Genomic DNA, 27,030 nt, shown 5'->3' with positions numbered 1-27,030 from the left:
TCTCTCTCTCTCTCTCTCTCTGAACTCTCTCTCTTCACTTCATCTGGATTCATCTCTCATTAAGTAAAACTAGCCCAGACAGTGTTCCAGCGGCCGGTCTAATATCTAATGTAGGATATTACTCTGTGCGTGCGTGCGCCCGCTTTCTCATGTGACCTCCGGACAATCTGCGCCTTTTCGGCAGCCTCCAGAGCTGGCTTGTGAATGTGGGAATGTATGTATGTATTTGAGAACACTTTGAGTCAACTGTATAGTTGTGACATTGTGCTATATAAATAATTTTTTGTTTGATTGCTTCATCTCTTCAATTCTTCCTATGTTTCTCTGTCTACCCTGGTGCATCACTGAGGACTGAGGAGGCCTTCTTCCGCTCTCTCTTCTTTAGTCTCTTCTCAGCCATCTCTCCACTTCTTCCTCATTTCTCTGTCTGTCTTTCTGTCTCATTGTGTCTACAACCCCCATCCAATGCCACCAATTAAAAGCTTTTATTCGGCTGTCCTGTCACAGACGCAGAGTTCTGACAGGCTGCCAGGATGGAGAACATGGCTGTCTCTTATCTCCTTTCCTCTCCTCCGTTCTGTCCTTTATGCTCTCTCCATATCTCTCCCTCTCTTTCTTCTCCTCTGTTCTGTCCTCTATCCATCCTCTCTCCCTATCTCCTTTCCTCTCCTCCGTTCTGTCCTTTATGCTCTCTCCATATCTCTCCCTCTCTTTCTTCTCCTCTGTTCTGTCCTCTATCCATCCTCTCTCCCTATCTCCTTTCCTCTCCTCTGTTCTGTCTGTTCTCCTTTCATAAGACTTCATCTGCACTCAGAGCTAGATGAAAGCAGAATGTGTGTTCATGGGCAAGGTGTAGACATTTAGCATATTGTGATGGAGTGACCGTCACTAGGGTTGTGAGTGTGTTCTGTCTGTCAGGCCAAGGAACTGTAGCGGTCAGTGCCCTTGTTTAGTACCCCAGAAGGTCTGAGTTTGGGTCCCGGCGGGGCACCTCTACTCCCCTTCGCTACAAATGGTGTCTGAAGTGGGATGGCTACCGCCAGGCCATGGGAAGCGTACCGTTTGTGTGTGAGCCGTAATTCCATGCGAGGGAAACTCCGGATTGGTGCCCCATACAGGGTTGCCAGATGAGGCTGATTATTTCCAGCCCAAAAAAATGTTCAAAACCCGCCTAGAAGCACAAAATCCCGCCCAATTCTATTGATTTCTATGGCAAAAAGTGGGCGGGTTTTTCTGATAAATGCCATTTTTACCCGCACACGGCCATCCTAAGCAGCCCAATTGGGTGGTAACCAGCCCAATCTGGCAACACTAGNCCCATATGCGAGGGACCACAGTGATGGCTGAAGCATAGATAATGGGGCACACTGGATGGGAGAAGCATGATGGGCAGTTACGTGAGTGACACCATGAGTGTGTCCGAAGTGGAAGGTAATGTGATGGAGTGACAGACCATCACTAGGGTTGGGGTGTCTGTCACGCTAACAAACCTGGCCTGTCTCTCTCTTGTGAAGGTAAATGTAAAAAAAAAATGCTTCATTACATAATAAAAGTCATACCAAAGTCAGCTCAAATATCAAGTAGCCTAATTAAAAAGAAAATGTGAAGGATCTGTCTCAGATTAGTCTCTGCTGGGAAACTCTTCTCCCATCACTACTTATATATCTTGCAAATATTAGTTATCATGATTATGGTGAATATGATCATTCTTGATTCTACATTCAAATAACTTTCCATGCTTACCCTGTTCTGATGTTAAAAGATGGATGTCTTTCCCATTGACTCTCCATCTTTTCTGCTGTGTCCATGACCCTTGAAATGTACACAAACCTCTGTCTGTACAATTGGCCAGAGCATAGCATTTGTTCTGTTGGTTGACATGTTAGTTGTGGTATTCAAAAGTGGCCCATGATCTCAGAAACTCTGACCTCTGTCAATAAGTGGCACTGCTATTTGGCCAGATTGGTGTACAAGCTAAGATTTTCTAATAGAAAGAAATCAAACCCCTCCTACCCAATGCAAAGGAGTGTGCTTCAGTTTGGTATCCTAAGGGGGCGTTATCCTCTTCTTCTGCTCTTTCTGTGGTGTTTGGTTGCGGCTTGTTTAAGATGTGCGCTTACCGCCATTTACACCGCTAAGGGAACTCTCAACATCCGCTGGCCTCCTAAAAGGGCGTTCACTTGGCTTCACATGGATCCCGGAAAAGCATGGGCTTGATTCGTTTCTACCTTTTCCAGTGTCTCTGGTGTATGGAGGCGCTCTACTATTTGCTTGTCTGTAGCTCCCTCTGCTGGTCACTATAGTAATGCATGTGTTTATATTTCCTGGAGCTCAAATTAACCTGAAACTGCATATGCCGAGGAGTGTCACTATGGACTGACACTGTAACACAAACATACAGTCAACGTGCTGTATGATACGATTATTTTCCTGTTTTCTTTTCTGGCATGTTCCGGAGCCCTGTTTGTGTCTTGAGTTTGAAGGGAGTGTTTACTAGTGGTGTGGATCGGCACTGCCCTCACAATCCGATTCGATCACGATTCGGGAGGTAGTAGATCCGATTCGATTCGATTCTATTAGATCCAATCCGATTCGATTCAATTCTACAATGCATTGCAATGCATTACATTTCTACTGAACGCAAAGCAAATGTTCAGCCATGATGAGGAAATACAAGTAGTCAGATACTGAGCAACAATTTATTGGCTGTTTTCTGTATCAGTCTGTATCAGTCTTGCAATGTGTTTTTATTTAATTTAACATTCATTTGCTCCCGAAAATATCCATGGAAGTAATTGAAACTTAAAAAAATTGCCGGATTGATTCTGGAACTTGCCGGATCTGGATCTGGATCGTCCATGCCCCGGATCGATTCGGATCGCCGAATCGATCATTGTTGACACCTCTAGTGTTTACACACATCCACTGAAACAGGTGCCGGATCAAAAAAAAAAGTCAACGAAAAGGAAGAGAAATGCGCCCACTGTTGTTAACACAAAGTTTTGATCTCGTATGGTCTTCGTCAGGTGTAGCTGTGTCACAAATGTGTTGTGCACCTACACCTGACAGACTGTGAGGTTGAAATGTGTTAATAAATGGGTGAGCCGCAGCAGTGTGTGAATTTATCGTTTTTCTTCTCTGTGCCTTGAGTTTATATCACATAGTATCATATCGCCAGTATCATACCACATAGTCAGCTCAGCTGACCTGTCAGACTCTAGACTCTCCCCCTTCCTCCTCTCCCCCTTCTCTTTCTCTCCAATTGTCTTTCTCTTCTCCATAGTGTGCTCTTTCACCTCGTTTCTTCCTACTTCCTCTTCTTTCATGCTGATTAGGGTTTTTTTGTGTGTGGGTGAGGAATACCACTATTCTCTTCTGATATTCTCCCTTTGTACTTTGACAGTTGAAAGGCCAGGTCATATGGAGTAGGCAGGGAAAATGGCCACCGCTTTGAAAAACGAAAGGAAGTGAGAATTCAACAATGTTTTTTTTAGGTCAAGACATTATACTTATCTGTCCAGCAGGATAACTTTTGAAGAAATTAATTAAAACATGACGCACTGATTCACTCTTCATTCATTCTCCCTCTCCCTTTGTCATTCAACTGTCCGTAAAGCTCTCTCTCTCTTGCTCTCTATATAGCTAACCCTATTCCTCTCTCTCTCTCTCTCTCTCTCTCTCTCTCTCTCTCTCTCTCTCTCTCTCTCTCTCTCTCTCTCTCTCTCTCTCTCTCTCTCTCTCTCTCTTGCTCTCTATATAGCTAACCCTATTCCTCTCTCTCTCTTTCCAGACACCACGTCGGTGGCAGACACGCGGCACAACCCGAGTCTTGGGGAGGGCAGCGTGGGTGGTCTGACGGGCAGCCTGAGTGCCAGCGGGAGCCACATGGAGCGCATCGGGGCCATGCGGGACAACCTGAGCGAGAACGCCAGCACCATGGCCCTGGCCGGGGCCAGCATCACCGGCAGCCTGTCCGGCAGCACCGTCGGAAACTGCTTTAACAGGTGCGTGCGTGCTTGCGTGCACCTTTATGTGTGCGTACCTGTGTGCCTGTGTGTGTGTGTGCGTGTACCTGTGTGTGTACGTCTGTGTGCCTGTGTGTGTGTGTACCTGTGTGTGTGTGTGTGTGTGTGTGTGCTGTGTGCTGTGTGCTGTGTGTGTGTGTTTGTGTACCTGTGTGTGTACGTGTGTGTGTGTGTGTGTGTGTGTGTGTGTGTGTACGTCTGTGTGCCTGTGTGTGTGTGTACCTGTGTGTGTGTGTGGGTGCGTGGCACCATGGCCCTAGCCATCGTTCGCATCACTGGCAACCTCTGCTATGTCTGTCTGTCTGTCTGTCTCACTCCGTGTGTGTGCACACTAGCACCCGTATGTGTGTATGTTGGGGCAGCCGTGGCCTAGTGGTTAGAGAGTTGGTATTTCAATCTAGGGGTTGCGGGATCGAATCCCCCCGACCTCTCCCTACATCTCCATCCATGGCTGAAGTGCCTTAAGCAAGGCACCTAACCTCAAATTGCTCCAGGGACTGTAACCAATACCCTGACAAATAATAACTGTATGTCGTTTGAATAAATGAAAGCGTCAGCTAAGTGCAATGTAATGTAATGTGTGCGTGCATGCACACTAGCGCCCGTATGTGTTTGTGCGTGCCTGCACACTAGCGCCTGTGTGTCTGTCTGCTTGTCTAACTCCATGTCGTGTGTGTGTGTGTGTGTGTGTGTGTGTGTGTGTGTCTAGGCTGGAGGTGCAGGCGGATGTCCAGAAGGAGCGCTGCAGCCTGAGTGGGGAGTCGGGGACCGTCAGCCTGGGGACAATCAGTGACAACGCCAGCACCAAGGCCATGGCGGGATCCATACTCAACGCCTATATGCCACTGGACAGGTGAGGGGGCGCACGCACACACACACACACGCACACACACGCACACACACACACACACACACTTTCACACCTACTCAAGTGGAATACTCCTATTGGATCTCATTGTAAAAAAATGGGGCCTAAATGTTAAATTGTGAACTATGCTCTGATCAAGTGCATCCATACTTCAACACTTCTAGTTTTTATCATGACTAGCAAAGTAGCTGAGATAAAAAAAACGATTAGATATTTTTTCTCCATAATGTGTTTTTTCTATTTTAGTGGGTACATTCTGTGTGACCAAATTACAACGAACGCACGAACGCACGCGCACACACACACACACACGCATGCACAGGACAGTTATGGAAATAATTGTGTGTGTATGTGTCTCTTTGCCCCTCTCTCTCTCTCTTTGCCTCCCTCTCTCTCTCTCTCTCTCTCTCTCCCTCCCTCCCTCTCCCTCTCTCTCTCTCTCTCTCTCTCTCCCTCCCTCCCTCTCCCTCTCCCTCTCTCCCCTCCATCAGCAGGGAGGGCAGTGTGGAGGTGCAGGTGGATATTCTGGACTCCAAACACCACCATCAGCACCACCACCACCACCACCGCGGCTGCTGCAAGCTGAGGCACCACAGCGGCAGCAGCAGCCTGGACAACGACACGGCCAGCACCGGGGGAGGACGAGGCGGAGGCGGTGAAAGGGGAGGTGATAGGGGGAGCTGCTGCTCCACATGCCCCTGCGCCGCCTCCAGAAAGGAGTCCTCCTCCTCCTCCTCCTCGGGGAAGAAGAGCAAGGGGAAGCTGAGGAAGAGGAGCAGCAGCGGGGGGTCGCGGAGGAGCGCCGGGTCCCGGGGAGGAGGAGGAGGAGGTGCAGGGGGCTCAGTAGAAAGAGGAGGCGCGTGTGGAGGAGTGGGAGGAGGAGCAGGAGATGAGGATCTGGATGTCCACCTCCTGGAGCAGCGTAGCTTACAATGGAGCGAGGCCGATCCAGACCACGACCTCCAGGACGCTGACGCCGACTTCTCCCCCTCGCCCCCCTCCCTCAGCGGCAGCCTGCCCTCCGTGGCCGACTCCCACTCCAGCCACTTCTCCGAGTTCAGCGGAGGAGGAGGAGGAGGAGGGTCGGACGCGATGGACGCCACCTGCCGAAGCGTTACGTGTTGCCCTCACCATCATCACCATCACCACCACCAACATCACCAGCAGCATCATCTTCATCACCACCATCATCACCACCACGAGGGCGGCAGTTGCGCCAGGCCTCCGCTAGGGGGCGCTGTGTCGGTGAGCCCTCCGCCTGAACCGGAGCTGGATGATGAGGCTGCCCCACACTGTAGTAGTAGTAGTGGTAATAGTGGGGGTGGGGGTGCTGTCGGGGGGGTCACCACCAGCTCCGCAGCCCCACCCGCGGGGGTGCTGGCCCTGCGCTACATCGCCGAGGAGAGCGTGGGACTGATGCGGGCTGCAGAGCTGGACTCCTGTTTGGGTGGAGAGGAGGAGGAGGAGGAGGAGGAGGATGAGGAGGAGGAAGATAAGCAAGAAGAGGAGGAGGAGGAGGAGGAGGAGGAGAGGGGGGCGCTGGGGAGTGTCTCTCTCACCCCCCTGAAAGAGCGCAACAACAACAACAGTGTGCCCCTGTCGTCGCCGGCCCGCTCCCCCCGACACCCCTGCATTCAGACTGACATCTAACCCGCCCCTCCCCTCCTCCCCTCCCCTTCTTGATCTTAACCTTTGAACTATGAACCCTGACCCCCCAAAGATGGCGGCCACAGTGCCCACTCTTGCTAATCTCAATCTCACGCCCACGTTATCTTTCTACTGACAATTGCACATTGACTGACTTACAATAAGTTGAAAACAAACAAAAGAAAGGCAACAAGCAGAAAAAAAGAACGATTTAAGGTTGAAAAGAGAAGTTGTTGATACTAATGAAAAAAAGTTTTTTTTTCCCCCGTCCTGCTCTTATTCCCCCGAGTTTCGTTCTGATGTTGGGTGCGTGCTAAACGAATGTCGATCTAGGAATGTCCACTGTCTTGGTTGTGTGAATGCAGTCGTATGATATGTTGCGAAAGACAAAACAAAAGTTATGGGCGATGTACACGTTCACTCGGTTCTGTGTGATCAGACTGTTTCAATGTACGTCTGAAAGGGTTTTTAGTAACCGTAATTTGTGGGATTTCTGCTTTAACCGTTTGGTAACACTTTCTTTGAAGGGGTCTACTCTAGAAGAGTATGCACATCCCACATCTCTCTCTCTCTTTCTCTCTCTCTCTCTCTCTCTCTCTCTCTCTCTCTCTCTCTACCTCTCTCTCTCTCTCTCTCTCTTTCTCTCTCTCTCTCTCTCTCTCTCTCTCTCTCTCTCTCTCTCTCTCTCTCTTTCTCTTTCTCTTTCTTTCTCGACCTTTATGTAGGCCCCTTCAAATGAAGTGTTGCCAAATGGTGTGTGTATGTTCTGGAAAGATCTGTGCGTTGGGCTCTAAGGCTGTTCTTTACTGGGTGCTCCGCTTGCCCTGTTCTCTTCCTCTGTATTGTATTGTAATGTAGCTGATCTCAGGTCAGATCCAGACAAAAGCAACAACGAGGCCACGAATGTAGGAGGGTGACAGGTTTGACTGACAGATGTAGCTGCGAATAACAAGCCTTGCTTTCTTTCCTTCTTATTTTGGTCACCTGTTGAATTTTTAGGGGCCGGCTTCATGTTCATATTTCAGTGTGCGTGCGTGCGGTGATGTTAACACCCCATTGGCAGACAACCTTGTGCGCTATTAACACAGACGCACACGCACATGCACATACTTTCCTTTCAACATCTGATCTGAGGTTGGGCCCTCTTTTCAACATCACAATCAATCAAGCAGATTTAAAAAACAAGACCAGGGACCAGGCAGTACGTATAGTTTATTTTATTTGTTCTTTTTTTTTTCTTTTACCCCCTCTGATTCCTCCGTTCATGATTCTTGTAAATGATGTTATTTCTACTTTTGTAGCAAAGGTTTCTTTTCTCGTCTCGTATGTTGTTTCCATTTTGGGAAAGGTTGTAATGACGTTTGACAGCCCTGTGTTGGGGGCTTAGCAGGTATGAATACCTGATTATGTGGGGACTGGGGGGTTAAGAATTTTGAGGTTTTTTGTTTTTTTTAAATACCAAAATGTGCACTTGCTCACTGCATAGTGCATACTATGTTCCCTCCACAGTGTGAGCCAACAGTTGGGATTCAACCAATGGGATTCAGTACATGTACATAGTAAATCTCTCTCTCTCTCTCTCTCTCTCTCTCTCTCTCTCTCTCTCTCTCTCTCTCTCTCTCTCTCTCTCTCTCTCTCTCTCTCTCTCTCTCTCTCTCTCTCTCTCTCTCTCTCTCTCTCTGATAGATACAGGCTGCACTGTAGTCTCACGCCCCCCTCACGGCAAACAGAACAGGGGAGGAGAGCAACCGTGGCCATGTAGCAAAGTCAAAATGGGACATCAAATTGGTTGATGCTGATGTACTGTTATGCGCCAGGAGGAAAAACAAGCACATCTGTCACATAAACACTGTACATTTTCTGGTGTTAACGCAAATGTAACACCCATAGTGTTGGCGCTTCTCTCCAAGTGTTAGTTTAACACCTTAAAATATACTGTTCAGCTGGAAGCAGGAAGAGGCAAGAGGAGAGGAATTGTTAGTACAGGACAGTAGCTGTTTGGATAGGTAGAGTACACCCAGCTCACAGTAGAGTTTCTCTTTTTTATGTCAATGACTCATGGTGCCTTTTGAAATCTGTGTTGAAATCAGTTTTGTTCTGTTCTTTATTTCCCTCTGTTGAAAAGAAAACGAGGTGGGGGGGGGTCTTGGTTTGTGTTGTTTATGTTCATTTTGTGTGGTGAGCAGGGCATCCGAAAAGTGTGTGTGTGTGAGTGTGTGCATGTGGTGACAGGACATCAGATATGCACTTCCTACACTTGATCCATCACCCTTAAACTTCAACCCCATAGACATGTCTACATTTCATAGAAATGACACCACATATGACGTAAATGTATGTATCCCGATCCTCCACTCCTCTCTTGGTTATCCAATGGGACTCCAGCACATCCTACCAAAGATGCTTGGCCCTGACACCAGGTCTGCTCTGCTCTGCTCCGGCAGCCTGCAGACTGCTTACTGTGCCTTTGCACCCCTCCACCCCCTCACCCTCCTCTAACAACAGCCCCTTACACCCTTCTTGTTGCATCATCTTCTGCCCCCGTCTCCTGTACTGGGTCCCTGTGGGGCCTGGACTGGTAATCTGGCATACAGGGCATTTCAGATAGTCTCGTCCTTATGCTTTGTCCTTTGTCAACTGTGGGCAACGCTTGCTTCACGTCCTGTCCTTGTCTGTGTGTGTGTGTGTCAGCCCTTACACCCAAGCTTTCTCTTGGATTGTCTGTGTGTGTGTGTGTGTGTGTGTGTGTGTGTGTGTGTGTGTGTGTGTGTGTGTGTGTGTTAGAAGTGTTGGAGAAGGAAGAATCTGTCCATGGATGAAAGTACCCTCACCACAAGCTTCTTTTTCTTTGTCTCTTTTTTTTGGTGTTTTATTTTCTTGTGTGTACAGTGTGTATGCTAATGTCGCTACCATTCTGGTGCTGCTCTGTAAAATAATAATCATCATCAATCACTTCTAGACTAAACCTCTGAATGCCACTGGCTGCAGGCCGGTCTGGTCTGTCCTCCATCCCTCATGTTTTGTTCTCCCCTGTGGATGTGGTGTCTGCTTCTGGACTCATGAGACCTGGGGCCTGTACCAAGAAGCTGCTACAGGAGTGAACCAGGTTAAGTTTAGAGGTAAATCATCTAATACTTGTAGAAGAGCCTGGAGAAAATGTGGATTCCAGGCTCTCTTATTAGCTGATTTACCTCTTAACTTCACCTGGTTTTCTCCTGCACCAGCTTCTAGGTCTAGGCCCCTGTCCCCACTGTTTTTTTTGTTTTGTTTTGTTGACTTTTGACCCTGCTGAGGGTCTTAATTAAAGCCACTTCTTAACTGATCCTGGCTCGAAAACATCTTATATTTGTATATTTGTTGTTTTCTTTAATTTGCTTCACAAATATGCGTGTACATGCATATCTGAAATAAAAAAAAATACAATGAAGAAAAATTCCTTTAACTCTTGTGGTGCTGTAATGTGAAAATGATCGTGTTTTTTCTCTGTTTCCCTCCCTACCTCATAATTTTTTGCTTGTAAACACTACTAAGCAGTGACGAGTGATGGGCAAAATGGAATTACTAGTTACAATCCAGTGCCACATATTCCAAATGACCTGGTTTCACCTGTCCATATTATTGGCTGTTTGAATGATCACCTGGTTGAATTGGACAGCTAAAATGAGGTCATTTGGAATGTGTGGTACTTCAGACACTGGCAAGCTATCAAACCAAGCCGTCTTTTAAATCACCATAATCTTAAGGGAGAATTTTTCAAACCGTATACATCAGTGGTTTTCAAAGTGCTTCGAAAGGATGCTAGGGGGGCCGCAGCAGGTTGGAAGAAAAAGTATTTAAAAAATAATAATTTATTAATTAATTTACACCAAAATAATCAAGATTCCCATTAGTTGAAAACTGCATTATAGTAATCTATTTCATCTCTGAATTCAGTATTTTAGATATCCCATTGGGGCACTGACTCACAGACCGAGATTATGGTTGTGAAGAGTACACAGAAAAAAAATGGTGTGGCACGGCCCGTGTCAGGGGCCCCTTGGCTGGAATCTATCGGTATATGGAGGACCTCGTCATGGTACAGTTTGGGAACCCCTGGTATACATATGTTGAGTGCTTTAAGTACCTATTAATCATTATTGGTGGTTAACCTGCACAACCTCCTTTAATGGAGTTCTTCACACTGTGGGTTGAGCCCATTTGCCATTTGTTGCTGATCAGAATGGTCATATCCAACCCACACTCTGAGCTTGCAGAGTTGACACACGGGTAGTTGGCATGTTTAAAGGGACACTGTGTGAGATTTTTAGTTGTTTATTTCCAGAATTCATGCTGCACATTCACTAATGTTACCTTTTTCATGAATACTTACCACCACCATCAAATTCTAAGTATTCATTATGACTGGAAAAATTGCACTTTTCATACATGAAAAGGTGGATCTTCTCCATGGTCGGTCCGCCATTTTGGATTTCCAAAAAGAGCCATATTTAGCTGCAAAAATGACTCTACTTGGACCATACTAGAAAATATTTGTTTATTACTTAGTAAACTTTCATGTAAATATCAAATTTGGCGATAGCCAACCCAGTTTCAATGAGCAGCATAGTTGCAGTACCTTTTTTGACCATTTCCTGCACAGTGTCCCTTTAAAGCCTATTACCTTATTTAGTGACACCACACCAATATTACAATTTGCACAAACAGAAATCAACAAAGATGACTGTTAGTTACTATGTAGTCAATAAACAAAGAATTGTTTTGATATCTTTGACTTTAATACATTGCATGAAAAAAACATGCTAGAATGGTTTTGTCAAGCAAAAGTTACTGTACAGGTCCGAGGCTGGGCATCGTTTGAACTGACGTCATTGTGACCTTTTTAACCTGATGTATCACTATCATTTTTGCCATCCAACATACAGCTCAAACTAGAGGTTTACATAAACCATTTCAAAAGACTCATCATTGTTATGCAAGTCATACCGTTTAAAGGCAATTACACCACATTCTAGTCAACGTTTAAAAGAAGAAGAAAAAACAAGAAAGGAAAGTGATTTTGGAGAAAAGTTCAGTATGAGGAAGCTGGAAACAAATGTAATTTATTTTCCCAGAAGATTGAAGCTGCTGCATCACTTAAATATCTGATAAAATGCATCTAATGATGAATCTGGACAATGACTTAAAAGATAAGTGACTGGCAACAGTTTATTTGAAGGGTACACTAAACAAAGACCGTCATGGAACTGTCATAAGAATAACATCTCCCATGTCAGGAACATTATTGACACATTATTGATGTTTATAAATGTTGTCATAATATGTAATTCAGGTTTTGGAATATCATGACACCCAAACAATGTCAACTTGATTCATTCAGCATTAAAAACATCATGTAAACGCAGCAACTGTGACAACTGTCATTAACATCAATAATGTGTCATTATTCCCAACATGTCATGTCATTCTTATGCCAGCTACATGACATCCTTATGCAGTGTTGCCAGATGAAAAATGCTGAATTATCGTACCAAAATCTCAAAAATATCGATTTTGGGGAGGACATTATTGTACAAGACCCAAATTATTGTTTCAAGGTATCTAAAGGCTCTTTTCTGCCGTTTTTCTGGTAGGCCTAACAGCTCGACACAGCGCTACTCGGCTGCCACTTTTTGCTTTTCGATTGGGTATGACACAGCTCCGGCCGAGTCGCGCTGTGTCGAGCTGTAGACCTACTAGAGCTATCTGAACTGAATGATAACTCTGAAATGATCGTACATCAGGTTTTTTTGATCGAGGACGAAATGAACAAAATTATGGTATAAATATGATAATTATTGCACATCTGGCAACGCTGCCCTCATGTAATCTCCTCAAAATGAAGTGTTACCAAATGACTTTATCTTAGTTGAGATGTACCCAAAGGCCATACATTCATACATTCACACATACGTACATACATACACATAAATAGAATACATAAAAATATGCAATTGTGCCCTCTGTAGCCTAACACTGCTGCCACCTGTTTGGAATAGACTCTCTAATGCTTTCTGCACAAAATGCAATCATTTTTTAAAATAAGTAAAATAATTAAGCACATTTTACTCTTGGTGCACTACTGGCTCAAAGGCATTATAGCCAATCTGGGTGTTCTCTGTGTGTGTGCATGCAAGACGCAACCGTGGGATTTTTTCTTTTTTTGGTCAGGAGAGCATAAATAAAAGCTTTTGTTATTAGGCTGCATGTTCTGTGTCTGTATTGCTGTATTGCATCGTATTTCAGCCATTGTTAGTCATGGAGGGAAGCGTCTGAAGTGAAGGAGCATTCTCTCCATGTGTGTGGCAATAACGTGGCATGTCCTGGGCTCTGCTTGCAAAAGGCACATTTTCACCCCTGTACTGTACATGCCCAGGCCAACACACACGCACGCGTACACAGTCACACACAAACACACACACACACATTTAGTATGCAGTTCCAGGCTTAGCTCGATTACTGCCGAACTAAGCTGTGCATGTAAACCTACTGACACATACACACAGACACACACAGGTGGTCCTGAGGGTGAGGAGTAGTAGTAGCTTGCACAGCCTTTATGATCTACGCATCACCACAGACAGCAGTCAGCCAGTCTGACGGATCCTGAAGATGACGCATGTCTGTCAGGCTATACTGAGCCCGCATAAAGCGCTGCAATGCTGCGTTTGGTTGGTTGATTCCAGGTCACCAGGAAATTGGGATTGGGATGGATGGTGCGAGTTAATGAAGACTTGCCAAAGGCGGGCATGCAACTCTGACGTACCGTAATGCTATCCGATGAGCTGGACCTGCATGACTCTAATCACAGCATTGTGGACCGCGAAGTCCCGTCTGTAGGCTCTCGGTTAGGAACCTACGACATGCTGAAATACTAAATGTGTTTGTTTGAGTTTACTAGGAGATCGATGGCATTGCATGAATGGCAGAAGGTCATGCAGCTGGGATGTGGTGTGTAGGGCCGGGTTAAGATGGCCTGGGGCCCCTAGGCTACAGGTTGCTGTGAGGCCCCCCCGGAGGGGAAATTTTGTGAAATTTACATGGTTACGAGCTAGGAATTAAGGATAACATGTCTACCAACTGTAGACTAACGTGACAAATTAATTTTTCAATATTGCATCTGTTACAATTCTGCAATTTTCTATTTTTGGCCAGTCAGGGCCCCCCTGACAGGTGGGGGCCCCTAGGCTGCAGCCATATCTAGCCCGTGCGTTAATCCGGCCCTGGTGATGTGTGGTCTGATGGTCTGCCGCTGGTTCTGCATCACAGTCTCATGGACCCTGAAGAAAACCAACTCCTAACTACTAGGTAAATGCACTAAAATGCTGGGTTTGGTTGTTCCAGTTGACCAGGAGTAGCCTCGCGCCGCGCGCCATCCTACGTACTTCCGCCAAGAGATTGTGAAATGGTAGTATTATGGGATGGTCAGGACCAGGCTAAGACAGGAGATCAATGACATTGTGTTATTGAATGGCAAAACGCCATGCGGCTGTAATGTGCTGTGCAGTTGGGATGTGATGCGGCGTACGTACTGTTAAGTGTCATGAGCAGCCTTGTGTCTGCTTCACAGCATCATGGACAGAAAAGACAAGAGAGACAGCCACAGGGGAGAGAGCAGCCTTGGTGAGAGCAGCAGCCAGCCAGCCAGCGAGCGAGTGTTTGCTTTCTTTGCTTGTTAGTGGAGATTTTGGGCATCTTTGACACTCGGACTTGTAACAGCACGCTGCCGTGACAACAACAGGCCAAGCAAGTGGTCTCTTCAGTCTGGTTAAAAAAATAAATAAAAGCAAATCAGTCTGTCTGTTGGTCTGTCCTCCTGTGTTCTGAAGCCACTGCACATGCCCAGACTTGTCCCTGGAAGTCCAACAGTGAAGCGTCACAATCCCTCCTCAGCCTGGGGGGTCAGAACAAACAAACACAGAGATTATTGTAGAAAACAAGCTGGTCCACTTTAGAGAGGCTGGCCCAAGGATGACTAGAGCCAGGGCCGCTGACAACTTTGCCTGGCCCTGGGACAGAGCCATCTGAAAGGCCCCTACACTGCCCTCCACTCAACATTATAATGAGGACTCAATTCTGCCCCCCCCCCAACCCATATTCCTGGGGCCAGGACAACTGACTCATTTGTCCCCCTTTGTCGGTTTCCCTGACTGGAGCAGACAGGATATGTTTTCTGTCATTTCATCGTGGTGCAAGCATGACTAACATTTCCATGCAGTGTGTTCTTCAGAGTCCACGCAGATACACAGATTATACTCTTGTGTAAGCATACCAAATCTGAGCTCTTTGATCTCACAATGATGTAATATTCAGCACGGTTTAACTATTAAGGGTATATTGTCCATGCGGAAGGATAACATTGTAATATAGAGCATTGAGGCACAGAATACCGGTATGTTGTATGTCTGAGTAGAGTGTGTGTGTGTGTCTGTGCATGCGTGCATGAGGGGCATGAGGCTGTGTTGGGCATGAGGCTGTGTCTAAGTAGTGCGTGCATGCGTGCTTTAGTGTGTGCGATATCCACCCTGTGTGTTGGTCATTAGGCTGTGTCTGAATAGTGTGCATGCGTGCGTGCGTGCGTGCGTGCGTGCGTGCGTGCCCGTGATATCCACCTTGTGTGTTGGTCATGAGGCTGTGTCTGAATAGTGTGCGTGCGTGCGTGCGTGCGTGCGTGCGCGTGTGTGTGATATCCACCTTGTGTGTTGGTCATGAGGCTGTGTCTGAGTAGCCTGCGTGCGTGCGTGCGTGCGTGCGTGCGTGCGTGCGTGCGTGCGTGCGTGCGTGCGTGCGTGCGTGCGTGCGTGCATCCAATATCACATACAGTATGCACTTTGTGTGTTGGTGTCTGAGTAGCGTGCGTGCGTGCGTCCGTGCGTGTGTGAGATATCCACCTTGCGTGTTGGTCATGAGGCTGTGTCTGAGGAGCGTGGTGACCTGCTCCAGCTCCTGCTCCGCCTCCTGCACATTAGGGTCCAGCTGCAGCACCTCCTGCAGATCAGTGCTGGCCGACAGGTAGTCCTGGAAGCAGAATAATCATTACAATACATCCGCCAGGGAGGTTAGGATTTCAGTCACGTTGGTTTGTCTGTCTGTCAGCAGGATAATTCAAAAAGTTATGAACAGATTTTTATGAAATTTTGGGGAGTTGTTGGAAGTGACAAAATGAACAAGTGATGAAATTTTGGTGGAATTTTTAAAAAGATTCTTCACCATTTCAGGATGGGCTGAATGTTGACATTTCAGTTTCTAACTCCACAAAAAAGGGCTGAAAATACTTGAAAAAAAATTTGGGTGTAACATAGTCAAAGGTTCTATCAAACAGCGTCCTTGGCAGAGGACTGCACTCTCTGAGTGCATTTGTACTTAATTACATGTATGCTAGAATGTATAATGTTTTCATTGTAGAACACATCATTTGCATATTCCCTCATGCGGGTCTGTAGGCCTACTGGCCAACAGACTGGTCAGGTGATTTTAACACTAGTAAAACTGCTGATCTGCGCACAATTTGCAGTCTCTTGGCTAAAATCATTGTCATAATTATGATGAAATGCAGGAAGATGACATATTCAAACTTTACAGCTGTAGGAATCATGCGCATGAACTACTGAAAATTAAACAATCATACCATCAGCATTTGAAACGAACATTCTATGCGCAACTGAGTTAACCGCTTGCTACAGAGAAGCGTCTATCTTGCTCGCTAGAATCTGGTGCAGTTGGGGAAGGGAGAATACAGGAATAGGACATCTATGTACTCAGTATAAGGTTAGCCATGTAGTAAGCGGGGTAACATTCGGCAGCGAGGCGGCCCCTTTCGTGGAATAGCGCACTTCAGAGAGAAGTGTTTTCATTTCTTTATTTTAGAACGCATATATTCCCCCCAGAAGCAAAGACATAAGCAGTAGGTAACAACATGGCCTTTGGCAAAGGGACACACAGTAGGCCTATATGGGTACAGTATTAGGTGCACCCCTGGGCACATCATAAATAAATGAACAGGGATACATATTCAGTATTCGAAAAGGGTTATAAATCTTTAAACAGGAGAGTCTCAAAGTCATTTTATAGTGCCTATGAACTGCGTGAACCCTCAATTTCTTCAGAGCACTATGAAGTAGAAGTAGAAGTACTCTTTTGCCTCTTTTCCACTGCCGGTTTTCTGGTAGGCCTACAGCTCGACACAACGCAACTCGACCACCACTTTTTGCTTTTTAAATAGGCACGACACAGCTCAACCGTGAAGCAAAAAGGGGTGGCAGAGTCATGCTATGTCGAGCTGTAGGCCTACCACAAAAACAGCAATGGAAAAGAGGCATTACAGATGTAATCACAACACCAGCAGCATGATATTATAATGTTGAAAAAATGTAATGTCATACCATGTGTATCATACCACTTGTATTACATCTGTAAGAGTACTTCTACTTTATACATATATGATATTGTTGGATGTGAACAAGTATAGGCTGTGCAGGACAAAGAGTATACAAGGCCCATGAAGAATATAGCAACTCGCAGAATAACTTGCAGAATGGATGTACAACAGCTATTGTAAGTCAGCCTGGTCAGTGTGTTATGTTGTGTCGTAAAACAGCTGTGCGCAGCATCACGCTGCAGTGCCGGGATCACCTTCAAGCCTTTGTGGGCGAGCGCTCGTCTGTAAAAGGCCTTCTTATTGGCTGGCTCGATCTTCAAGGCTGAGTCACAGTCTTCCTTGGCCTCTTGGAAACGATTTACCCTCAGATAGCAGATGGCTCTGATGAGGGAGAGAGAGAGAGAGAGAGAGAGAGAGAGAGAGAGAGAGAGAGAGAGAGAGAGAGAGAGAGAGAGAGAGAGAGAGAGAGAGAGAGAGAGAAAGAGAAAGAGAAAGAGAGAGAGAGAGAGCAAGGTCACATTTGGACTCATCTACACGTCTACAGCTTCTCTCCTCCCTTGATTTGTGTGTGTGTGTGTGTGCCGCTGTGGAGGGTATGAGACTCAGTGGCGGAACAATTGCACACAGGGCCCCTGGGCAAAACACTGATAGGGGCCCCCCATACGGCCTGCCACGGTCATAATAGCCCCCCCACCACCAATACAAGAATGCCCTGGGCCCAAGGGCAAATGCCCTGCTCCGCCCCTGATGAGACTGTAATGGGGTTTGTTTGTACGGTCTACCACAGGAAGACACAGACATAGAGAGAGACAGTGAGGAACAGAAAGAGGGCTTACAGCATGCATGTTGACCTGCAGTTGTAAATAGGGCTCTAAATTAACTTTTTGGTAACACTTTACTTTACGGATCGCTAATAAGGTGTTAATTTCAAAGTAATTTCACAGTAATTTCAGTCTAATTTTGTGTTATTACTAATAACAAGCAGTTATTACCATAAAATTAGACTGAAATTACTGAGAAATTACTTTGAAATTAACACCTTATTAGCGATCCGTAAAGTAAAGTGTTACCAACTTTTTTCATCACCAGCCAAAATGGCTAGTAGATGCTAATATTGCGAGCCAAGCACACACTCACTAATGGGCTAAAGTGGCTAGTAAGTTGGTCTTTTCTACCGGCCAAACTGAAATTTCTCCAGCATTTGGCCGACTGGCTGGTGATAATTTAGAGCCCTGGTTGTAAAACAGCTCCAGTGCCAAATGTGCTGTATCTGATTCTGCCAATTAAAAAAGTGAAAATGCAAAATATGTGAGGTCCACCATTAAAAGAAACAAATGAAAGCAGGGGTAATTTTCAAAGAAAGACGCCTCGAAGGAGCAGAGAGAGAGGGGGGGGGGGGGGGTAAAACCTGAGTAGGGTAGAGCAGCGGTCGATACTGCACATTACTGTAGCATAGCACTCAGCACAATCACCTGCCAAAGGCCAAACACAGCCAAACGGCCACTCACTCAACCAAGCAGCCAGCCAGCCAGTCAATCACTTCATATGAAGAAAGGAAAGGATGACTCAAGTCATGCTCTCTCTCTCTCTCTCTCTCTCTCTCTCTCTCTCTCTCTCTCTCTCTCTCTCTCTCTCCTCTCTCTTCTCTCTTCTCTCTCTCTCTCTCCCTTCTCTCTCTCCTCTCTCTTCTTTCCCTCTCTCTCTCTCCCCCCTCTCTCTCTCTCTCTCTTCTCTCCTCTCTCTTCTCTCCTCTCTCATCTCTCTCTCTCTCTCTCTCTCTCTCTCTCTCTCTCTCTCTCTCTCTCATGCACACACGCACGCACGCACCAAGAACGCGCCATCCCTACCCGTTATCATGGTACCAGTGGTTAGAATGGAGAAGAAGGGGGTGATGCAGAGAAAGAGATGTGTGGGAGGAGTAATGAGGAAAGTGGAAGGGAAAAGAGCAAATCTGTGCCTAACAACACACAAACAACAAACAACATTTGACTATTTTGTCGTGCTATCCTCCACAGCACTGCAAGACTTTACCACCAGATCTTACCAGGGCCAAATGTGGGAAATATGGTATTTTACTTGTTACGTTACACGTTATATCATCCCTTGGATCTTTACCATTCCCTACTATGCTCATACGTAAATAAATTCATAAAATCATTTTAAAACCTTATGCTCCCTTTACATCCTTCTGCTATGAAAAGGGTCGTCGCTGTACTCTGATGAGTCATAACCATAGCTCTTTTGTTATGTCGGCATGTATACACAGCGGTTATGTACACACAGCTGCACTGGCCATGTTTTCTTTGGATTGACTGGACTAACTTGATCTGCAGACACTGACTATTTTCCAGTCAGTCCTACCTGTTAATATACAGTATATAGCCTGCTTGGTCTGCAGACACTCTGAACATAATCTTCAGGATATTCTACTTGTGGGTGTGTATACAGCAAATTTGTTTGATCTGCCAATACTCTTGAGTATTTTCTTAAGGATATCCTAACTGTTTATAGTACAATATAGACTGCGCATTTGGCTTTAAATAGACTGCGCGTTTGGCTTGATCTGCAGAGACCGAATACTTTTTTCAGGACATCCTACCTGTTTGTATAGACAGCACATTCGTTTGGCTTGATCTGCAGACACTCAGAGTATTTCTCCAGGGCATCCTGAAAGCGGCCCTTCCGTACCAAGTCATTCCCCTCCTGTTTCAGACCGTTGAAACGCACCTCCGCTTTCCTGGCTAGAGAGAGAGAGAGAGAGATAGAGAGAGAGAGAGAGAGAGAGAGAGAGAGAGAGAGAGAGGGGGAGAGGGGGGAGGGGGGGGGTGAGCAGAGATAAGAAAAAAGAAGAGGAGAGGAGAGGAGAGGAGAGGAGAGAAAATGACAGGGAAAAGAGAGAGAAGGAGGAGAGGAAAGGAGAGAGAGAGAGAATGGAGAATAAAGGAGAGGTAATACATATCAGGCATGGCATTTAGCCTCCTCATTCATTTACACACAGTGCCAATTCAACACTTAATGAGCTGACCCAAAACTATGATAAAATCGACTCTTGGTCGATCAGTTCAATTAGTAATGTGTTTACTGTGCATCTTGAGCATCCTGACTTCTAATAACAATCTATTGCCTTATATGGCTATGGCAACTGTGTAGGCAACAATGCACTGGTGGATGGCAGCTAGCCCAGACACACTCTAGTCAATTACTATGAGCATACATACACACATCAGTTTCACCCTCAGTACAGTCTATATTAACCTCTAGATCAGTGTATGGTAGATGTAAAATGCCACTTTTGTCAACTCTTGTAATTTGCCCTGTGATAGAGTAGCCTGGTTTTTACCAGACCACATTTATTCATTTGTAATTCATTTTTGGTCTGTACCATCGATGCCCTGGAGAGCTTGGGTGGGAGGACAGAGCTCAGCTCTGGTTTGAAATGAGTGGTGATCAATCGCTGACAGTTGACGTTCATGACGCATGTCATTATACGCCCAAGCGCGTTCGCTTATTAGCCGGCCGCCTGGAGGTCGAATAAACCCTCTCCAGAGAGAAGTGTAATCAGAACATTTGTGTAGTACAAAGTAATTCAAGATGAATGTTCTCACCTGTCGGGCTAGTGATAGAGCGCTTTGCTGCATGAAATAATAACAGAGACTTCAGACCGTCTTCAGATATTTTGTCACTTCTAACAATGTGGATATAAGGCAGCCATGGCCTAATCTGGTTAGGGAGGTGATCTTATGATCAGAGGGTTGCAGGTTAAAATCCCACCCTTACCTCTCCCTACACCTAACCCCAACCACAGGGACTGTAACCAATACCCTATATCTTAACAACTGTAAGTCGCTTTGGATACAAGTGTCATATAAGTGTAATGTAAGTGAATGTTTATGAAAGTAAGCCATATCACATTTGAGTGTCAGTCATGGGGAGGAGTCAGTCTCAATACTGAAATAGAACACTGGTCACGACGTCACAAGAATTACCTCCTTAAAACTTTAAACAGAACCATTCTAAAGGGAAAAAATATTTGACAAACACATTTTTGTGTTATTCATCTAACTAGGCACACATGCTAGGCACCAGCTGGGCACCCATGCTGTCATGGGACATATCGCAGCTTTCACAAGAGGTCTGAAACCCGAGCCACCTGGTTCCATGACATCATCAGCTGGTTTGGTTTTCACCTGACATGTTTAATTCACCTGCAGGGGCTACTTTTACAGCCGCATGACACGTCGCACATCTATTGACCGTTTATGGCACTTAAAGACTCGTTGGTAACTATACGGATACATAAACGGCTTTATAAATATTTAGGGTAACACATAATTAGTAAATAATTTTAAAAAAACATTAACAAATCTTTGTAAATGAGTGGGAAATGTTATGTTAATATTTTATATTTATCAAACATTTACATTAATTTGTAAATTGATAAAAAAAAATACTCTGTTGAAACGTTTGTAAAATATTGAACATGTTATTTGCAGATATTTTATGAAGCACTAATAAAACTTAACTTGCTAATGTTTTGTTCATAATTAGTTAATTATTACGGAGCCTTTGGATTGCTTTTTATGTATTCATTATTATTAAATGTTACCAACTCATTCAAGGCAGAGTAGAAAATATAACTTGCACTCCAAGGACGAAGGGGGACAAATAATAATTTCACATTCTTGTTACATTCTTTGAGGGATGCCTGTCGGGTCACTGCACGGCTAAGACTGAGAAGCGTTTCATGGATGAAGATAGCCAAATAAGACCATTCAACAGAGCATAGACATTTTTGCATCCACATACTATACCTTTGAATCATGCATCATCTTAAAGAGCACAGTGCTTGAGCCATTCAAAGGATGTATGGATGACATTGACAAAGTAAATCCATTTGATGATGCATCGAGCTTACAGCAACCTGTGTAGGATGTGTAAGGTCGGAGCAGACAGTAAGGTCAGAGAGAGTAGAGAGAGAGAGGTTCCATTGGCCCATTGTTTCCGGGTTCTATTATTGCAAGGGGGAGGGGGGGAAATCCCCCTTTAGGCAGACCTAAGGACTGTTCTATTCAATGCTAGGAGGAGTATTATGACACGCCCCTTTAGGCAGACCGGAACCTGGTCATGTTAGGTGCCCATAGCAACCTATTACAATGGCATATCTCTATATACTTAAAGAATCTCTGGTAAGGTCGCATGACTGACCATTCTCACCCTTCGAGGCTGTGTGGGCCTTGCCTGTTAAGACCAGGCATTCAACAGTGCAATGAGATATTGATGCATCTGACACTAATGTAGCTTTTCAAGGATACACCTTCTGAAGAGCAGACAATGAGCCAACTGTAAGGCATCTGTAGGATGTATCCTCTTGATTTATTGGCGAGGTCACGGGAGGGAAATAGATGAGGGTCATGACATTTTCTCTTTGTTGAGGGGAGGGACAACCAATATTTTTTTGATCTAAAGAGGAGTCATACAAAAATGTTTCAATGTTACATAATCCTCCCCCTTTCGTTAAAACAGATCAGAACAACCCCCTGCCCATTAACCATTTTATTATAAGTAGACAGTAAGACATTGTGACTGACTGTCTGTTCTCCGACCTCTACTTTACAGTAAGATATCGTGACTGACCGTCCCCCTGTGCCTTCCTGGCGGCCCGGCCCTTGATGATCACTATACTGTTTATCATATGATAGAGACAGTGTAGGCTTGGGCGATGTCCCCCTAATTGACAGCTGACGATGTTTACAGTGAGGCGATGCGATGGACGATGACATCGTCTTGGGGGGGGGGGGGGGTAATAATTTTAAAAATATTATGATATATTTTGTATTTATGTGTATTATTCATCTTCAGCTACGTTATTATTTAATTCTATTTCATTTAAGAGTAAGTGAAATATATTAATATTATTACATTCTGGGGGGAAAAAAATGTTTAAACCTCCTCAGCGTTCTTGCTCAACGGCTTTGTAACAGAGATGGTCGCTGAGATGCAGAGATCCCCCGCTGACCCCTCCCCCTCGCCCTTCTCGTCTCTCCTCCCGTGTCACCTGCAAACCCAGTGCTTGCTACTTTACAGTTCATTGCGTGGCGTTTTTGGGAGACTTGTCAATAAATTTGTTACATCTGTGAGTTATTTATCTGTGTAACTATTTTAAGACGACCTATGCGCTGCGTTTTTGCACAGGCTAGTAGGCTATAACTTTAGCCCCTCTCGCTCACCAGAAAACTAAATGGGAAAGAGATGAGAACCCATGCGTGATTGCGTGCCCTCTCGAGAGGCGTCCAGCGTCCGACACAATTGTTGTTTTCCTCGCACGACACCAGCGGCGTCGGCACAGTCCGAAATCTGTAAAACCTGTTCTGGCTGCGAAAAAATGAATTGAAGTGAATGGGACCGTAAAGTCCAGAGTAGCTGCGGGTAGCTGCGGGAAGCTGTGGGCTGCTTGACACCAGTCCTTTAGGTCACAGAAATAAATGAACGATATCACTTAGGCCTACTTACATACATCTGCAGCAAACAATAGTCGGGCTTAGTTCACAAGTTTTTTTTTTAATTCCATTGTGGGGTTTTTTCGTAGTTATATAATTCACTCTGCTTGGGGCTTGTGTTCACAACCTGTCTTGAAAACCGCTGCTACTACTACGGATTTTACGGTAATGTGTCAGCAAAAGTTGATGTGAAGTACCGTAATGATTACAATAGCAGCGGCTTCAAAAATACACAAGTACAAGATTCCTTGGCATCACGATGGTTTGCGTCCATCGTGATGCCAGCTGTCCATCGCCGATGGACGATGATATCGTCTATCGGCACAACCCTAAGACAGTGTGATATTGTGACTGACCGTCCTCCTCTGCTTTACAGTAAGGTATTGTGACTGACCGTCCTCCTCTACTTTACAGTGAGATATTTGTGACTGACCGTCCTCCTCTGCCTTCCTGGCGGCTCGGGCTTTACAATAAGATATTGTGACTGACCGTCCTCCTCTACTTTACAGTTAGATATTGTGACTGACCGTTCTCCTCTACTTTACAGTAAGGTATTGTGACTGACCCTCCTCCTCTGCCTTCCGGGCGGCGCGGGCCGCGAGCTGCTCCTCTGTGGGCTCATCTCTCCGGTGTTGCTGGGCCGACAGCGGAACCACCGGGATCTCCGGAAGCTTCTCCCTCCAGTTGGGGCCGTCCTGCTCGATCAGGACCTTGGTGATCCTACAGTAGTACACACACACACACAAGTCATCAGTCTTACACTATGTTATACACACAGACACACACACACACACACACACACACACACACACACACACACACACACACACACACACACACACACTTCATATTCTCTCTGTGTCTCTCTCTCACACACACACCTGGTACGCGCACACACGCACATACGCACATACGCACACACCCACGCGCGCACGCACACACGCACATACAAGCACACACACGCACACACGCACACGCACACGCACACGCACACGCACACACACCAGTGCCAAGACAGAGACACACTGCAGCAGAGCTGGCTCATAGAGGGATTGTGAAATGATTAAAAATGGAATTCATCCAGGACACCACTGTCGTCCAAAAACACCATTACAGTCTGATGAGGAACAGGGACATGGTCCTGACCCTTACTAAGAGGTGGAAGCCTGAATTGCAAATGGGGGACAGACGTTGCCTTACGTAGAGATTTTCAGGTTCGAATCCCACTTAGCCAGAAAATATTAGCTGAAATGCCCTTGAGCAAGGCACCAAGCCCACATAGCTCCAGAGACAGCAACCAATACCCTGTACCAAAAGTGGAAGTCACTTTGCATAAAAGCATCAGATAACTGTAATGAAAGTAATACAACTTCTTGGGAGCCTATTCCAGTTTTCTTTTACTGTGTAAGAAATGTCATCATTCTTACCATACTGAGATACCATACTACATTACCTTGTAAAGTCATTATGCCAAAACCAAAAAACAAATGATATACGTACAAAGATATGACCTTTCCTAAACACTGTAGGATATACAAGTCAGATTTGGAGGATAAAACGTTGAGCAAAAAGTTGAGCTTAGGTTAAGCAGTATGACAGTATGAAGCCATATGACTTTCTTTAGTATGCACGCACGCACGCACGCACGCACGCTACGATAACTACGCCCCACCTGTGTATGCTGTCGTGGGCCGCCTGTACGCTGACGTCGATCTGCAGCACGGTCTTGAAGTCGACGTAGGCCTTGCGGTAGCGCTCCAGGTACTCGTAGGCTGTGGCCCTCCTCAGCAGAGGCTTCAGGGACCAGGGCTGCAGCTCCAGAGCTCTGCGGAGGGAGAGAGGGAGGGAGAGAGGGAGAGAGAGAGGGAGGGGAGAGGGAGGGAGAGGGAGAGAGGGAGGGAGAGAGGGAGAGGGAGAGGGAGAGAGGGAGGGAGAGGGAAAGAGAGAGAGAGAGAGAGAGAGAGAGAGAGAGAGAGAGGGAGAGGGAGGGAGGTAAAGAGAGAGAGAGGGAGAGAGAGAGAGAGGCCTGTCACAACCAGATAAACAGTTTTTCTCACCTTTATGGGCGATTACTTCTGCCGATTTAGAGCCTCAGCACATCGGCTGTGACAAAGTGCTGAGCACTGCTCCGCAAAAGTTCGATTCCATTGTTTTCAACAGAATGCCACACACTGGCGCCGATGTCCGCAGACATTCACGGATGTCGGCTAGCGATTAGAGACGAGTTCTATTTTGTCAGAGGCACCCATTGACTATCAATGCTAGGTTCGTGTGAAATTGGGTCTGGGGGTCGGAATTGTGTCGGAAGCGAAAGTGCTCCCCAGTGCTGTCGGAGCCGATGTGCGGAGGCCCTTACCCTTTTCCTTCTCTCGGTTACACCGGTTGGAACATACAAAAATGGCACAAAGCTGAGGCATTTTAGACAAAAATTGTAGACAACATGCTCCAGTCCCAGGAAGTCCTCGAGTAGAGGTTCGGGCGCTTAGATGTGAAGCGTGTGATGTCAAGTGAAAAACCCTGCTATTGCCTAGGGCCCCCAGGGCTACAGCTGCAGAGCCCTACAAGAGGAAGAGGCAGGCCTGTGATAACCAGGTGGACAAACTAGGCAATTGCCTAGGGCTCCCAGCTGAAAGGGTTATGAGAGAGAGAGCTATTCATGGTTAATATATGTGTAAGGATGTGTGTAATGTCTTCTGTATTTATGTATGTATGTCTGCTACTGGAAAACTTAATTTCCCCCTGGGATCAGTAAATGATACTCTTCTCTACTCTCTACTCTACTTGTATTCAATTGACATTTCAGCAGAGTCTTCAGGGACCAGGCCTGCAGCTCCCGAGCTCTGTGGAGGGAGAGGAAGAAGGAAAGGGAGAGGCAGGCCTAGAACTACTCCTGTTGATCTAAACTACTGAAACCAGCGGCTTGAGATGACCGGCACTTAGCCATGGCTTGGGCAGGCCACTTCACATGCGTAAACGAATGCTAACCTCCTTCCTTTGGGGTACACCACACGCAGTCAACATTACCCTTGTACACCTGAGCACGCTCACCTTATTACACCACACGTAGCGTAAGGCCCTACTGTACAGCCAGGGTGATAATAGGGAGGGTCACATAATATGATTAATAGTGGTGTGGAGGGAGGGATGGAGTAATCAAGGGAAGTGAAGGGGTGGAAGGATGGATTGAGAAATAGAGGGAGAGAGGGATGGCAGGAAGAGGAATAGCAGGAGGGATGGATAGGTGGATGGAGAAAAAGAGGGAAGGAGGGGTGGAAGGTCAAGGAATTGGAATGATGGATGGGGCGGAACAGGCTCGATATGGCTGCAGCCTAGGGCCCCCCACCTGCCAGGGGGCCCTAATTGAAATATTGCAGAATTGTAACAAGTTCCCAGTAGTCTAGTACGAATCTAGTACGAAGCCTATTGGTACTCCAACCAAAGTGTACGGGTGAAATGGGGTAACATCCTGTCTACACCTTTTAATGTCAGCAACGGGGTAAGGCAGGGGGGGATTTTATCTCCAGCCTTTAATGCCTACATGGACGACCTGTCAAGACAGATGGGGGCATGTCAAACAGG

General features: G+C 46.0%; 2 protein-coding genes across 3 annotated transcripts in view; one reads left to right on the top strand and one right to left on the bottom strand.

Moving 5' to 3' along the window:
* Positions 1-7,987, top strand: part of LOC134436253 (E3 ubiquitin-protein ligase RNF19A-like) — a 45,200-nt gene extending 37,213 nt beyond the window's left edge. The window contains exons 9-11 of one of the 2 annotated variants that reach the window (XM_063185386.1): positions 3,791-4,004; positions 4,735-4,878; positions 5,388-7,987. In XM_063185386.1, coding sequence (XP_063041456.1) covers positions 3,791-4,004; positions 4,735-4,878; positions 5,388-6,543 — 1,514 coding nt within the window. In that variant the 3' untranslated portion in view covers positions 6,544-7,987. Of the gene's footprint in view, positions 1-3,790; positions 4,005-4,734; positions 4,879-5,384 lie in introns of both variants that reach the window. The other variant, XM_063185385.1, reaches the window with a different exon arrangement.
* A 3,298-nt stretch (positions 7,988-11,285) lies between these two features.
* The window catches only part of spag1a (sperm associated antigen 1a), a 28,161-nt gene continuing 12,416 nt past the window's right edge, over positions 11,286-27,030 (bottom strand). Inside the window, exons 3-8 of the mRNA XM_063184757.1 lie at positions 25,124-25,276; positions 24,017-24,171; positions 19,554-19,695; positions 17,209-17,335; positions 15,468-15,594; positions 11,286-14,470 (exon numbers count right to left, since the gene is read on the bottom strand). Coding sequence (XP_063040827.1) covers positions 14,466-14,470; positions 15,468-15,594; positions 17,209-17,335; positions 19,554-19,695; positions 24,017-24,171; positions 25,124-25,276 — 709 coding nt within the window. The 3' untranslated portion in view covers positions 11,286-14,465. The remainder of the gene's footprint in view (positions 14,471-15,467; positions 15,595-17,208; positions 17,336-19,553; positions 19,696-24,016; positions 24,172-25,123; positions 25,277-27,030) is intronic.

The sequence above is a fragment of the Engraulis encrasicolus genome, chromosome 20 (genome assembly GCF_034702125.1).
Source record: "Engraulis encrasicolus isolate BLACKSEA-1 chromosome 20, IST_EnEncr_1.0, whole genome shotgun sequence".
Taxonomy (NCBI): domain Eukaryota; kingdom Metazoa; phylum Chordata; class Actinopteri; order Clupeiformes; family Engraulidae; genus Engraulis; species Engraulis encrasicolus.
The sequence above is the reverse complement of the archived record's forward strand: the minus strand, read 5'-3'. Positions and strand labels throughout refer to the sequence as shown.